The sequence below is a fragment of the Apiospora marii genome (assembly GCF_038362585.1).
Source record: "Apiospora marii strain CBS 49790 chromosome Unknown utg000004l_segment0_segment0, whole genome shotgun sequence".
Lineage (NCBI taxonomy): Eukaryota > Fungi > Ascomycota > Sordariomycetes > Amphisphaeriales > Apiosporaceae > Apiospora > Apiospora marii.
This window is the reverse complement of record NW_027117375.1, coordinates 1,620,180-1,632,581: the sequence shown is the minus strand read 5'-3', so window position 1 is coordinate 1,632,581 and position 12,402 is coordinate 1,620,180. Positions and strand designations below refer to the sequence as shown.

Here is a 12,402-nt window from a genome sequence, read left to right as displayed (position 1 = left end):
TCCAGAGACGATGAGATAACGTGGTGATGAGATGTATGAGATATGATGATACCAGGGTTGATTACCCTTTTTGAATGACATTATGGTACCTGTCGGAGGATATTTAGACCTTGAAAGAGAAAAGAAATAGGCGGCACGCTGACCGATCTTAAGAGGCACGTATCGTGCCATCTTGGAGATGATCAAAACAGAAGGGAAGAAGAAACTACAATGGCAGTTTCCAGAAAGCAAATGCGGTGAAATGTATGGGTTTGTTTGTTGTTTGTGCGATGTCTTCAGCAAACTCTTGCCATCCGTCACGTTGGGCAGAAAGAAGCTGAAGGTTTGATAAGGGGCGAAGAAGAGTGAGAAAGGTCGCGGAGCTTCAACGCGGCTGGGTAAGCGATTTCGGAGGGATCCGTGGCCTAGGGGCTGCGATCTTTATGATGATTACGATGGATGCGAACACGATGGAATGAGTTGAAGGGATGAGGATAGATGTTGATAGAAGATGAAGTTGTTTTCATCGTTTCGGCAGGGTTCTAATCGATGTCAACATTGCTAGGTTAGCCAGTTATATCGCGGCATTTACACCCCCCACCAACGCCAAAACCAGCTGCCCATCAGCTGCGGACACCCAAAGCCACCAATCATGTCTCGTATAAGTATATATGCAGTCAAAAAAGCGGTAATAAGTCTGGAATTATTTAAATGTGTATCGCTTAGTTCCTGGTGGAAGCTGAAAACTGCATCGAGTATAGAGAGCTGGCCTTTTTTTTCGCATTGTTCGTATTAACAGCAATTGCCAATCTCTGTGCTAACTGACACTATGTGCCAAGACCATAGACGGGGATAGAAACTATGAACTGCACCCCCTCGATGCTTCCTCGTTCTTCATGATCCAGCTGGTATCATCAGGAACTGTCAATGGCTTGATTTTTAGTCACTACTCCCCCTTTATGCTGTTGTCCCCTTCGCTGCTCAAAACATCCAACATTCACACTGTCCAAAGACTCCTACAAAAGCATTAAAACGGATGATGCTTACCCACACATCACAATATCTTCTCGCTAGAATGCTCTTATATGGGTCTGTTTTATATACATATATGTACTGGAATTGCACACTACATTAATCAGTCTACGGTACCAGAAGGCAGCACCGATACGTAATCCAGCGGCGCCTGCTCCCCGCTATCCGGCTGCCCCACGATCCGCAACACGTCGCCCGTGCCCGCCTGCACACCCCGGAAGTAGACGCGGGTCGCCGAGTGCCCGTCCGGGTACGGAGACGGCGTATACCCCAGCTTATCCTCGTGGTTCCCGACCCACGTGCCGAGCGACTCGTCGTTCAGGAAGATCTCGTAGCGGGCGCGACCGCCCGTCACATCGAAGTAGTTGACGGCGACATCGTACGTGCCGGCCTCGAAGCGCTCATCCAGCGTGGCCGTCGCGGTGCCCGCCGTCGCGTTGGACGTGGTCCGGATCGCGTGGAAGCCCGACGCCGTCTCGAAGGGGTCGACCTGGATGACGGTGTAGCCGTCCAGCTCCATATCCTCGGCCTCGATCCGCCACGGGTGGTTCCCCACGCGCCCCTGCTCATCTTTGATGCTCGACATGTTGAAATAGAAGTCGTTGATGGCATCGCGCCAGACCAGTGCGTGACCCGCCTGGTATTCGAGCCGGAACGCGACTTCGTCGTAGCGCTCGGCGTCGATCAACCCCTTCACGGCCTCCCACTGCTTAGGGAACGTCTGCGCCACCGCCGCGCCGTCGTAGTGCGCGTCGTAGAAGTGCTGGATCACGGTCTTGCCCGACTTCAGTTGCTGGGTGTACGGTACATGGTGGAACCAGAGCAGCAGGTCGTCCGGTGTAGTCTCGATATCCTCGTACATGGCGGCAACCTCTGGGGCATACTGCCCGGAGTACCCGGTCCCATTCCAGACGGTGCGATCCATGCCGATCGATGTGGCATCTGCGCGCGTCCATTGTCCCCAGCCGTTTCCATCCTGAGACTGAGGCTTGGGCCCGTAGTGAGGGCCGGTGATGTCGGTAAGCGATTGGATACCCAGATTACCCGTGTAGTTCTCATGGGCAGGCCAGGACTCCATCGACATCTTCGTGATGGTATCGATGATGGTCCGGTCGGATCCAAAAGTGAGTCGCGCCCAGTCTTCTAGGATGGCTACGTCATCCGAAGTCGGTTCCCATGCCAGACGGCCGTACGCATAGAAGTTGGACATTGCCAAGTGACTACCCAGCCAAGAGGTGTTCGTGCCGACATTGACCACCGCAGCATACCCTGCAAGTTTTTGGTTGAACCGCTCGCCAGAAACAATGTCTCTGACCAAGGAAGGCTGGTTGTCGACCTTCATATCAAAGTTCAGGATAGTCTTCCACAGCGGCGGAAGATACACCAGATGGCATTGCTGGCCGAGGTATTCCTGCGTGACCTGGAGCTCAACCACCGAGCCTGTCTGCTGGAGATGGCCAAACAGGGGCGAGACGGGCTCGCGGACCTGAAAGTCAATTGGTCCGTATTTGATCTGGACCACAACATTGTCGTCGAATTTTCCATCGAGATCCCGGAAGAAATCAACGGCGGCGTTTGCGCGGTCTGCCTTCCAATTTGTCTGGTTGATCTTGTTGTCGTAGACAAAAGCCCGGAACATGACGATGGCATCTCCGTGAGGCTTTATTGCACGTGCAAACAAATTTGCGCCGTCGGCAAGTGTGCGATTGTAGGTAAGGGGGCCGGGCTGGGATTCGGAATTGGCCTTCACCAGGACGCCTGCGAAATCGGGAACGTGATCGTGCAGCTGCGTTGCAATTTCGTCCCACCATTGGATTACACCCTCGTCCAGGGGGTCGGCGGTCGTCAGCTTACCGAGGGTGCGTGGAGAGTCGAAGTTCAGCGAGATACCCATTCGCACACCCCAAGGTCGCATGGCGTCGGCGATACGGCCCAAGCCGGCCATGTTGGTCGAGTTGAGCAGATTGACATTGGCGTTGACGTTGTTGACAATTATGCCGTTGAGCCCAATGGACGCCATGAGTCGGGCGTACTGCGATACACGCGTCAGGTCCTCGACGATGAGACCTTCAGCGAAGAAGATGGATGGTCCCGCGTAGCCCCTCTCAATACTGCCATGTGTACCGGTGTCGTCCATGTTGTCCCACTGGTTTACCCAGCGGATCGGGGCGCTGGGGTTAGATGCGTAGGCGACCTCAGTAAAGTTACCCTGCGCCAGCATGGACAGGTATTGGAAAGTTCCGTATAGCGCGCCTCGTTCGTTCTGGCCCACAATCTGGACCGAGTCGCCCTTGATACTCAGCCAGAAGCCGTCGCCCTTGAGATCAAGCTCCGACAAAGCACCGCCGGCCGAGGTAAAAGCGTCGACGGTCCCAATGGTGATGCTGGAACCATTGATGGGGGTGCTTGTCACCGCAAGATCCTTTTGGAGGATGCCCAAGACGCCCTTGTGCAGCTCCTGTCCGGCAGTGTAGACGGGGCTTGTTTCTGTATCATTGAGAGCCACGATGCCCGCAGGAATTGAGGCGGCTTTTCGAACGTCACATGGCAAAGCCGCGTAGCGTAGCCAGGCGTCAATGCCATTCTCAGCGGCCACAAGACCGAGAGCGGTCGAAAGGAGAACAATTGGCCGCATGATGCTTGGCTTTGAACCCAGTCACAAGAGGTATGCGAAGGGACACATACATGGCGATAGTTAAGGCGGGCAATAGTCCCTCTTAAATCGAGTGGGAGCGGTGACGGGCGTCAGGGCCTCCAGCTCGCAATTGAGCTCATCTCGTGTTAGCAATGCCATGTTGTGTGTCGCCAGGTCCATTACCAAGGGACGTTGGCCTTTAGGCTAAATCGCAAGTGTTGACTTGGGTTCTTGGTGGAATGATGGGTCTACATGATTCCTGCTGGCCGTAGAGGTCGACCTGGGGAGTTTTCATGGTAGCGAACCCCAGCCAGACCCCATTTCAATGGACTGGTCTTCCCCCGCGGAGAGCCGCCATTGGTGCCTTAATTTCCCCATGCGGGGTTGGGGTAAGGATGGGGGAAAGAACAAGGCCTGGGTATTGGGTAACGTGGGGGAAAACAGCACTTCTTTATTCATGCTGTACCCGCTCACAAGGATCGTCGGTACGAGGGACCGAATCTGCATGACTCGACCAAAAAGTCAGGATATGGGATGATGCAGACCGAGAAACAAGTCTCTTCAGTGATCTGCAGCTATTAAACAAAGAGGTCGAACCCTTCAAGTAAATAACGATGAACGCTAGGCTATAATGACCCGACCAAGAAGAGGTGGTGATATGGCGAATGAAAACTTAGAAAGGAAGTGATCCCTGCTATTGCTGTTCTGTAGGTCTTGGTATGAAGAACACAGAAAGGGAAAGGGTACGGGTTGGCGGAGACCTTCCTTATCCCCAAAACCTCGCCTCCAGATACATGATGCATATAGCCACAATACCTAGTATTCCAAACACCATTGAAGTATATCCGAGGCCATGCGAGATTATGCCATCCTCAAGACCCCCTCGAACCACTTCTCGACCTCGCCCCAGTTCTCCTCGCCCAGCTCCGTGACCAGGCCGACGTAGCCGTCCGGCCGCACGACCACGATCGCGCCCCGCTCGGAGTCCACGCCGTACCCCTCGTAGGCGTGGCCGTGGCCCTCGTAGTAGCTCTCGCCGTCCGCGAAGACCTTGTCGTAGTCCCAGCCGAGCTTGGCGTCGAACGGGTGGTAGACGGCGTGCAGGTCGCGCACCAGCTCGACCTCGCCGCGCGGCGCGCAGTGCACCAGCATGACGTCGACCACGCTCGGCGGCTGGTCGAGTCGGAACCGCGCCGTGCCGGCAAAGGGGTTCGCCGCCGGGCTCAGCTCGATGCGCGGGGCCCGCGCCAGTACCCCCTTCTCGAGCCGGGCGCCCAGCGCGTTGACCCGCTCGCGCGCCGCCGCCTGCGAGATGTCGCCGCCGAACACAAAGAGCCGGAATCGCCCGTCCGAGGCCATCTTGTGGTGCAGCGTCCACGGGCGCGCGTCGGCTTGCTCCACAACTTGGTGTGATGGGAAGCGCATGCCGGGTTTGCAGTGGGTCGCGGCCGACAGCTTGCTCTGCGCGACCGGGTTGCCCTCGTTCTGGACCTCCTTGTCGCTTTCGAGGAGGAGCGCCTCCTCTGGGGGCTTAGAGACAAGAGCCGAGGGACTGTAATTGACGCCTAGTCCACTTGTGAACTACACACTTGGGCATTAGCACCATCTATAACTATCAGGCAGTTTGCCAACGCTTCAAGGTGGAAGAACATACCATGTGGCTCATGTTGAAGGCTTTACTGAACTCTTCCATGGAGACACCTGTTTCATCCAGAATATCCTTTTGCGGCCGTCCTGAAAAAAGTCGCGAGAATTTGTGATCAAACTCGATCAGCTCGTTCGCAATCTGTTTACGCTCCAGCTCGTAGGTCGACAAAATCTTCCGCGGCATGATCTTCTTCGTTACCAGGCCGATTTTCCATCCCAGGTTGTACGCATCGGACATGCTGACATTCATGCCCTGGCCGGCCTTGGGCGAATGTGTGTGGACAGCATCTGCTCAAAGGTCAGTATACAAGCGGGGCTGATGACGAAGATTCGGGTGTCCCAAATCACACATGCGACTCACCTCCCGCCAAAAAGACTCTGTCGCACTTGCTAAAGTGGCTGCCGACACGTTGGCCAATCTGGTACGCTGTCCACCAATCGCAGTAGTGATATTCTAGTTTGTAGGGGCTGATGATCTTCTGGGCAGCCTTGAATATCATTTCGTGGGTGATGGTGCTCCGGTCGACTCTGCCACCCGTCGAAACTTCGGTCAGTTGGATATACATCCGAATAAGTCTGTTTTCACGGGGGATGATCATCAGACTGCCGTTGGAAGCGCTGTGGATCATGCATCGTGTTCGGACGTCGGCTGTCTTCGGGTCAGTAATCCGGTCTTTAAACAAGAAAAGGCATGAAAGCCCCATGGAGGTAAACACATACGGAAGTCGGTGATGGGGACAATGTCCATGACACCCCAGACGAAATCCGTCATCTCTCCCTTCATCTCGTACTTGGGACCCAGAGCTTTCCGCGTCCAGCTGTGCGCACCATCACAGCCAACTACATACTTGGCCTTCACGACCTCCTCCCGGACGTCAGCCCTGCCTTTGCTCTGCGCTAGCATGGCCCCGACATCGTCGTCAGCGAGGTTGCTCCTGAACAGCCCGTCGCTCAGGTTGCTCAGCTTCTGCGTCGGCGTGGCCTCGGCCTCGGTCAGGTGACGCAGCGTGACGGTAACCGGGTGTGCGTCATCGTCCTCAGCCGCCGCCTCGTCGACCTCCAGGGACGTCGGCAGCACCATGCGCTCCACCTTAAGAGGAGTGCCGGACGGGTCGGCCGGGTGGGGATACGAAGCAGCAATGGCGTCCAGGAAGAAGGCCTCCATGCGCCCCTGGTGAAGCACCGCCTCGGTGAAGCGCGACATGCCACTGATGTTATCAGGGGCTCGCCCGTTGCGCTTGATGACCCCGTTAGAGTCGGGGTTCCAGAACGAAACCTCTGCGTGATGGGTTCGTTAGCTGTTATACTTCGGCAAAAGGGGGAAACCCAGAATGGATGCCATACCGATCAGATGATTTGATTCTTTCCAGACACGCTCTCCTATGCCAAAGCTATCCAGTATTTCCAAGGTACGTGCTTGAAACCTGGGCCATTGTTAGTCAAGGAAAGGCATTCAGTGCCTGGTGTAAAGATATACTGACCCGTCGGCCTGACCTGAGAACACTTTGTCGGTCCTTTTGTCTACGATCCGAGTTTTGATGCCAAGGCGGGACATCCATAGTGCCATCATGAACCCGGCAGGGCCAGCACCTATGATAAGAACATCAACCTCCGAGGTTGGTGTTGAACTCGACTCCATGTTGTGTTTGGTATTAAATCAATGCAGAGAGATAATTCGTTTACTGGTGAGAGCCGATGTCAAGAAGGATGCAAATGACTGAGTGAAATTCACGTAGCTAACACAACAGCAGACGAGCTGGATAGGTTGAACTTGAGTATGGCAGCGTTAAAAGAAAGTTTCTCAGACTGGACATGAATACATATATCAAGATTGCAAAGAGAAGCCGACCAGATTATCAACGCTGAATCATCGCGAAACCAGCCAGCCAGAGAAAGTTGGAGGGCGGAGTAGCATCGCACCGGGTGGCGGATACATCCGAAAGCAAGAAACATGGGATTTCATTCGGTAATCCATAGCGGATGGAGCCTTCACGAGCCAGAGATGCACCAGTCAGGGCACTATCAAATGCCCTGGGCCCTGAATTTGATGAGTTCCGATTCTTCACAGGCAGGCCACGGGTTAGGTAAGGTGAGGGTCGGTCATGAGAAAGCATGACTAAGGCGGGGGAGGAAGGCAGGACGTGGATATGGCGGCGGGGCCCTAGTGTCGCGTCCGTTAAGGAAAGGCGGGGTACAGGAATGACGATGATGGTAGCTTGCAGATAACACTCGCGTTCGTGTCTGCGTGCATGCAGATCAGCGCGTGCTCCGGTGCACTGCATTGAGCAAGCAGCTATCCATGCAGGCAATAAATACATCAAAAGTGATGTGGGCAGTGGGCTAACAGCCGGGAAAAGCAGAGCCTCGTTCGGCGAGTACGGCTCGACATATTCGGGCTACTTGTATTGGATCATGGACACCGCGCCACTTCGAGTAGCTGCGAGACTACTTGTAGAGACGCAGGAGTTGATGAAGTATTGTGGCGACTGCTCACGGCCCTATACTTGTAACCGATAGAGTTGTCATTCTGTTGCACACATCATCCAAGACAGCAAAACAAACCACACGGGCAGAAAAAGGGTGAACAGGTCTCAGAGTTGCGCGCGCAGCTCAGATGCGAACCGGCAGCAAATGCGAGGTACCACCATCACCCCTATCGAAAAGAAGGAACGGCTGAGACAACACCACACAAGATTGCTCCTGATCCCAATCTTGAACCTTAAAGTGCGAGGGGCCATCGTATCCCTCGTGCCTTGCAGCTTTGGGGGTGCATGCTAAGGTCAAGAACGACATTGGGGTGCAGCATGCTCGTTTGACATCAAGACACTGGCACCATCTGGTGGCATCTTGACTCGAAAGGATTTGTCGGCCGTGATGCAAAACGAGAAACCCGCCGATATAGACAAGAAGGTTATGTAGCATACCTCAGAGATTGGCTGCCAATATGCAGCAGCTGTAGCAATGAGAATTCGATTGGAAACTTCAAATGATATGGCAACCTTAGCACAGAAGGGAGTAGGTATGTAGGTAGCCAGTAAGTACCCAAAATATAACGGAAGGTGCGACGGGTTGATCGCAAAGGATGCAGCAGGAAAAGCAAATTTAGTAGTTTCAATGGTAATTTCGGCCAACTGACCCGCGAGATGGCAATCCAAATAATACGGGTGTTATACTGAGCTATCCTTGAGACGTTGAGAGAGCGTCTGTTTGTTGGCATTCTGCCAACTGCTGCTCCTTGTATGCGATATGTAGATTCCGTATCAACAACCTTTGGGCTGGAAGATGTAAAGGTGCACCAGCTAAGAGTCTGTACTGAACCACAACAACGTCCCAACTAGACTTTTAGAGTTGGTTCGGTAATGGTAACATAATGTTGATTACCTTGATCAGCAAAAAGCATGCACCAGAAGGGGTGCAAAGTGCAATATGAGTAGTGATGAAGATTCTCCATTTCCACTTAGCCAGTGAGACACAGCAGTCAACACTTCACTATCCTGTATCTAACACGGGCTGCCGGGCTCTGCCGACAATCCGACATTGGCTTTCTGAATCAACCAAATCCCGCATCTGGTCATCAATGACGCGCCCGACACCTTCCGTAAAAGAACAAACCACACAATGTGGTGTTCGTTGGCTTGGAGTGAGTCGCTGGGAAGTGGGATTCATTCCCACGTGCAGGAAGCCGAGACACTATGTGGGCAGCAAAGGTCTGCCCCAAGCGGGCTTCTGTTCTACTGTTTATAGAACTTCTTGGCCTGCCCCGGACCATGGGGTTCTTTGGACCTTTTACCCCCTTAGCCACGACGCCAGTCTCTCTCTGGATCTCGGCAACAGACCACAGAAGCACACGGAACAGTTGCCTATCTCATCATGGCGCCCACTTTCGGGAACAGCCCGGATTTCGCGGACCACTACGAGGAGAAGGACAAGGACAAGGATCTGCAGACGACATATGAGTTCCGCGAAAGCGACCCTGCCGAGACCGGTAGCCTAGACCACGGCGTGGAATCCGCGAACCAATGGTCGCAGGCAGCCGCCGGGACTGCAGACGATGAGAAGGTACAGGCGAAGAAGGTCGATCTCAGGGAAGATGGCACCGAGTACCCAAGCGGCGTCAAGCTTCACCTCATCATGCTAGCGGTATGCTTGGCTGTGTTCCTGATGGCTCTCGAGTAAGCCGGCCTCCGTCATCACCAAATCCTCCAGAGGGGCTCTTGTTAACCAGGCAAGCATCATAGTAATGCCATTATAGCGACGGCGATACCCAAAATCACCGATGAGTTTCACAGTCTACCTGACGTTGGATGGTACGGAAGTGGTGAGTTTACCTCTCATACAAGCAAGTATCGTGTCGCGGTCGATGGCTCATGCGTTTTGTGTCCTAGCCTACCTCCTTACTGCCGCGTCTATGCAGCTGTTATTCGGCAAGTTTTACACCTATCTCAATGTAAAATGGGTCTATTTGAGTACTGTCATTGTCTTCGAGCTGGGAAGCTTGATCTGTGGAGTGGCCCAAAACTCCGTCACCCTTATTATTGGGCGTGCTGTAGCCGGACTTGGCTCGGCTGGATTGATGTCTGGATCGCTCCTCATCCTGGCGCACAGCGTCCCGCTGGCCAAGCGGCCCATCTACTCAGGTATGATCGGTGGCCTCTATGGTGTTGCATCAGTGGCCGGCCCCCTGCTGGGTGGCGTCTTCGCCGACAAAGCCGTACGTACCATGCCCTGTATCCTTCTTACCAAGCTGAACACCAAACTGACGAGGTTTACTTTAGACGTGGCGGTGGTGCTTCCTCATGAATCTTCCTATCGGTGCAGTCACTCTCTTCGTCATCACCTTCTTCTACGCAGACCCTCAGATGGCTAGACCGCCGGCAGAGTCCTTCATGGAACGCCTCAAGCGCTTCGATCCGATCGGAACGGCCATATTCATGCCGGCCATCATCTGCCTTCTTCTCGCCCTGCAATGGGGCGGCACTGAGTACGCATGGGATGACAGCCGCATCGTCGTTCTCTTCGTCCTTTTCGGAGTTCTGATACTGGTGTTCCTTTACGTCCAGCATTGGCAGGGCGAAAACGCGACGGTGCCCCCGCGCATCATGAGAAACCGCTCCGTGTGGTCCAGTTCCCTCTTTGGCTTTTTCACGGCGGCCGCCTTCTTCCTCATGGTGTACTACCTGCCCATTTGGTTCCAAGCCGTGCAGGGAGCCTCTGCTGTCGACTCGGGCTTGCGCAACCTGCCCATGCTCATTAGCATTGTCGTTGCGTCTATGATCGCAGGCGTTGCGGTGACGGTCTTCGGCTACTACACGCCGTTCATGATCGCGGCCACGGTGCTAATCTCGGTCGGGGCGGGCCTGCTGTCAACCTTCGAGCCCGGCACCTCACGAGCGGCGTGGATCGGCTATCAAGTCATCTTCGGCATCGGCGTGGGGCTGGGCATGCAGCAGCCCCTCATGGCGGTGCAGGCGGTGCTCAACATGGCGGACGTGCCGACGGGCACCGCCATCGTCGTCTTCGCGCAGACACTCGGCGGCTCCCTCTTCGTCAGCGTGGGGCAGTCGGTCTTCACCAACCAGCTCGTCAAGTCGCTCGGGACCTACGTCCCGTCGCTGAACCCCTTGATCGTCCTGTCCGCGGGCGCGACCAACCTGCAAAAGACGCTGCCGGTCGGGGACATCGCCGGCGTCCAGCTGGCATACAGCGAGGCGTTGACCAAGGCGTTTCTGGTCGCCATTGCCTTGTCCGTGATAAGCGTGATTGGCTGCGCGCTCTGTCCCTGGAAGAGTGTCAAGGGCAAGAAGATCGAGGCGGGCCTTGCATGAACTCGACCCCTCCCCTTCGCAGCTCTTCCTTTGTGTATATTTTCATGCGCCTCCCGACCACGCACCTGCGGACCTGTGTCATGCCGGCGATGGTAACCCCCGATGCAGACCCACGCGATCTACGGGGTTACAACGATGGAGGCAACCCAAGCTCCCCATGGTCTCGGTTTCTATCTTGGGTCTTGGAGTGTGGTGCGGATGGTTCGGCGTGCATCCTTGGGCCTCGGGCCAAGCAACAAATGGTGTTCCAAAATGTCAGAATAGATAGGTCCTACGTTTTAGCCAGCTCAACTGAAGTCTTGTCCTCGTTGTTCTCATTCGTGGAAAGATGCAAACTTGTGCCGTCGCGTAGTCGCGTAGTCGCACGTCCAGATCCGTCCGATGCTTTCGTCCGTTGATCGAGAGCGACCCAGTGTTTTGGTTCCTTAAATAACGGCAGCGGGGGTTTCCGTCTGTTACTGCGTTGCGGCTTCCCGGGCTCGCATCAAACGCGGCCAGTTTCGAAACTGTTGCAGTTGGCGACGAAACCCCGCGACGATTTCCCTTCCCCTGGCTTCTGCCCTGGCCACCTGCCATTTCGAGGGAATTGTGTTGGGTGTTTTTGGCACAAGTCGCTCTCCCGCTTCATGATCTGCCCTCGTCGCAAACATGGCTCGATGGCATGTTCGTCTGGTTGAGCCGCATAAGCCACGCGCAGAAACGTAATCATTTCGTCTGATCTTCGCAACGGGGTCGCTCTTTTGGGCGAGACGGGCTCGATGTCTGTCCAGACGCAACCATGATCGCCGTCAATCCCCATGATTGTCGAAGACGATGCAACACATCTTTTGATGACCCAGAGCACCAGCACGAGAATACATTCATTGCCTACTTCATTGCATCGTGCTGAAGTATAACATGCACCGTTGGAGACATTGTCGTATGCGTTAAGGAAATCCAAAAAACAATAGCATCGTTCCTCCGTTTCAATATTGTCCATGCAGTATGCAATCGGTTCCAGCAACGTCGTAACAACCTACTGTATCTTACAGCTAAGGTTAATAACAAGCGTACAAAAGGTTAATAATAAGCCTACTTAACACACAGCAAGCTTAAAAACCAGCTGCCCCCGGGTATCTTCCGGCTAATTGGAAGGACTCGCAAAGCTATGGGGTTCAGGGGCGGTTACGTAGGGGGCGCACGGCGCTACTGCGTGTCAGAATGGTGTCCCGTCATCTTGGCCACCACCACCACCACCACCAGCGACCAAACACCTCTCACCTATATACATACATACAGTACCAA

The 12,402-nt window shown here is 54.5% G+C and overlaps 3 protein-coding genes across 3 annotated transcripts; 1 reads left to right on the top strand and 2 right to left on the bottom strand.

Annotated features, from left to right (window-relative positions):
- Positions 1–1,114: 1,114 nt before the first annotated feature.
- PG985_006456 (alpha-glucuronidase) lies at positions 1,115–3,646 on the bottom strand (the record flags this gene model as incomplete). The annotated part of the gene is made up of 1 exon (XM_066826225.1): positions 1,115–3,646. The coding sequence occupies one exon, from the start codon at positions 3,644–3,646 to the stop codon at positions 1,115–1,117; it is 2,532 nt and encodes an 843-aa protein (XP_066685832.1).
- Positions 3,647–4,507: 861 nt separating this feature from the next.
- On the bottom strand, positions 4,508–6,932 carry PG985_006455 (phenol 2-monooxygenase; the record flags this gene model as incomplete). The annotated part of the gene is made up of 6 exons (XM_066826224.1): positions 4,508–5,227; positions 5,301–5,581; positions 5,655–5,942; positions 6,014–6,571; positions 6,638–6,717; positions 6,775–6,932. The coding sequence occupies 6 exons, from the start codon at positions 6,930–6,932 to the stop codon at positions 4,508–4,510; spliced, it is 2,085 nt and encodes a 694-aa protein (XP_066685831.1).
- Positions 6,933–9,163: 2,231 nt separating this feature from the next.
- Positions 9,164–9,469, top strand: PG985_006454 (uncharacterized protein; the record flags this gene model as incomplete). Its single annotated transcript, XM_066826223.1, has 1 exon — positions 9,164–9,469. The coding sequence occupies one exon, from the start codon at positions 9,164–9,166 to the stop codon at positions 9,467–9,469; it is 306 nt and encodes a 101-aa protein (XP_066685830.1).
- Positions 9,470–12,402: the final 2,933 nt, after the last annotated feature.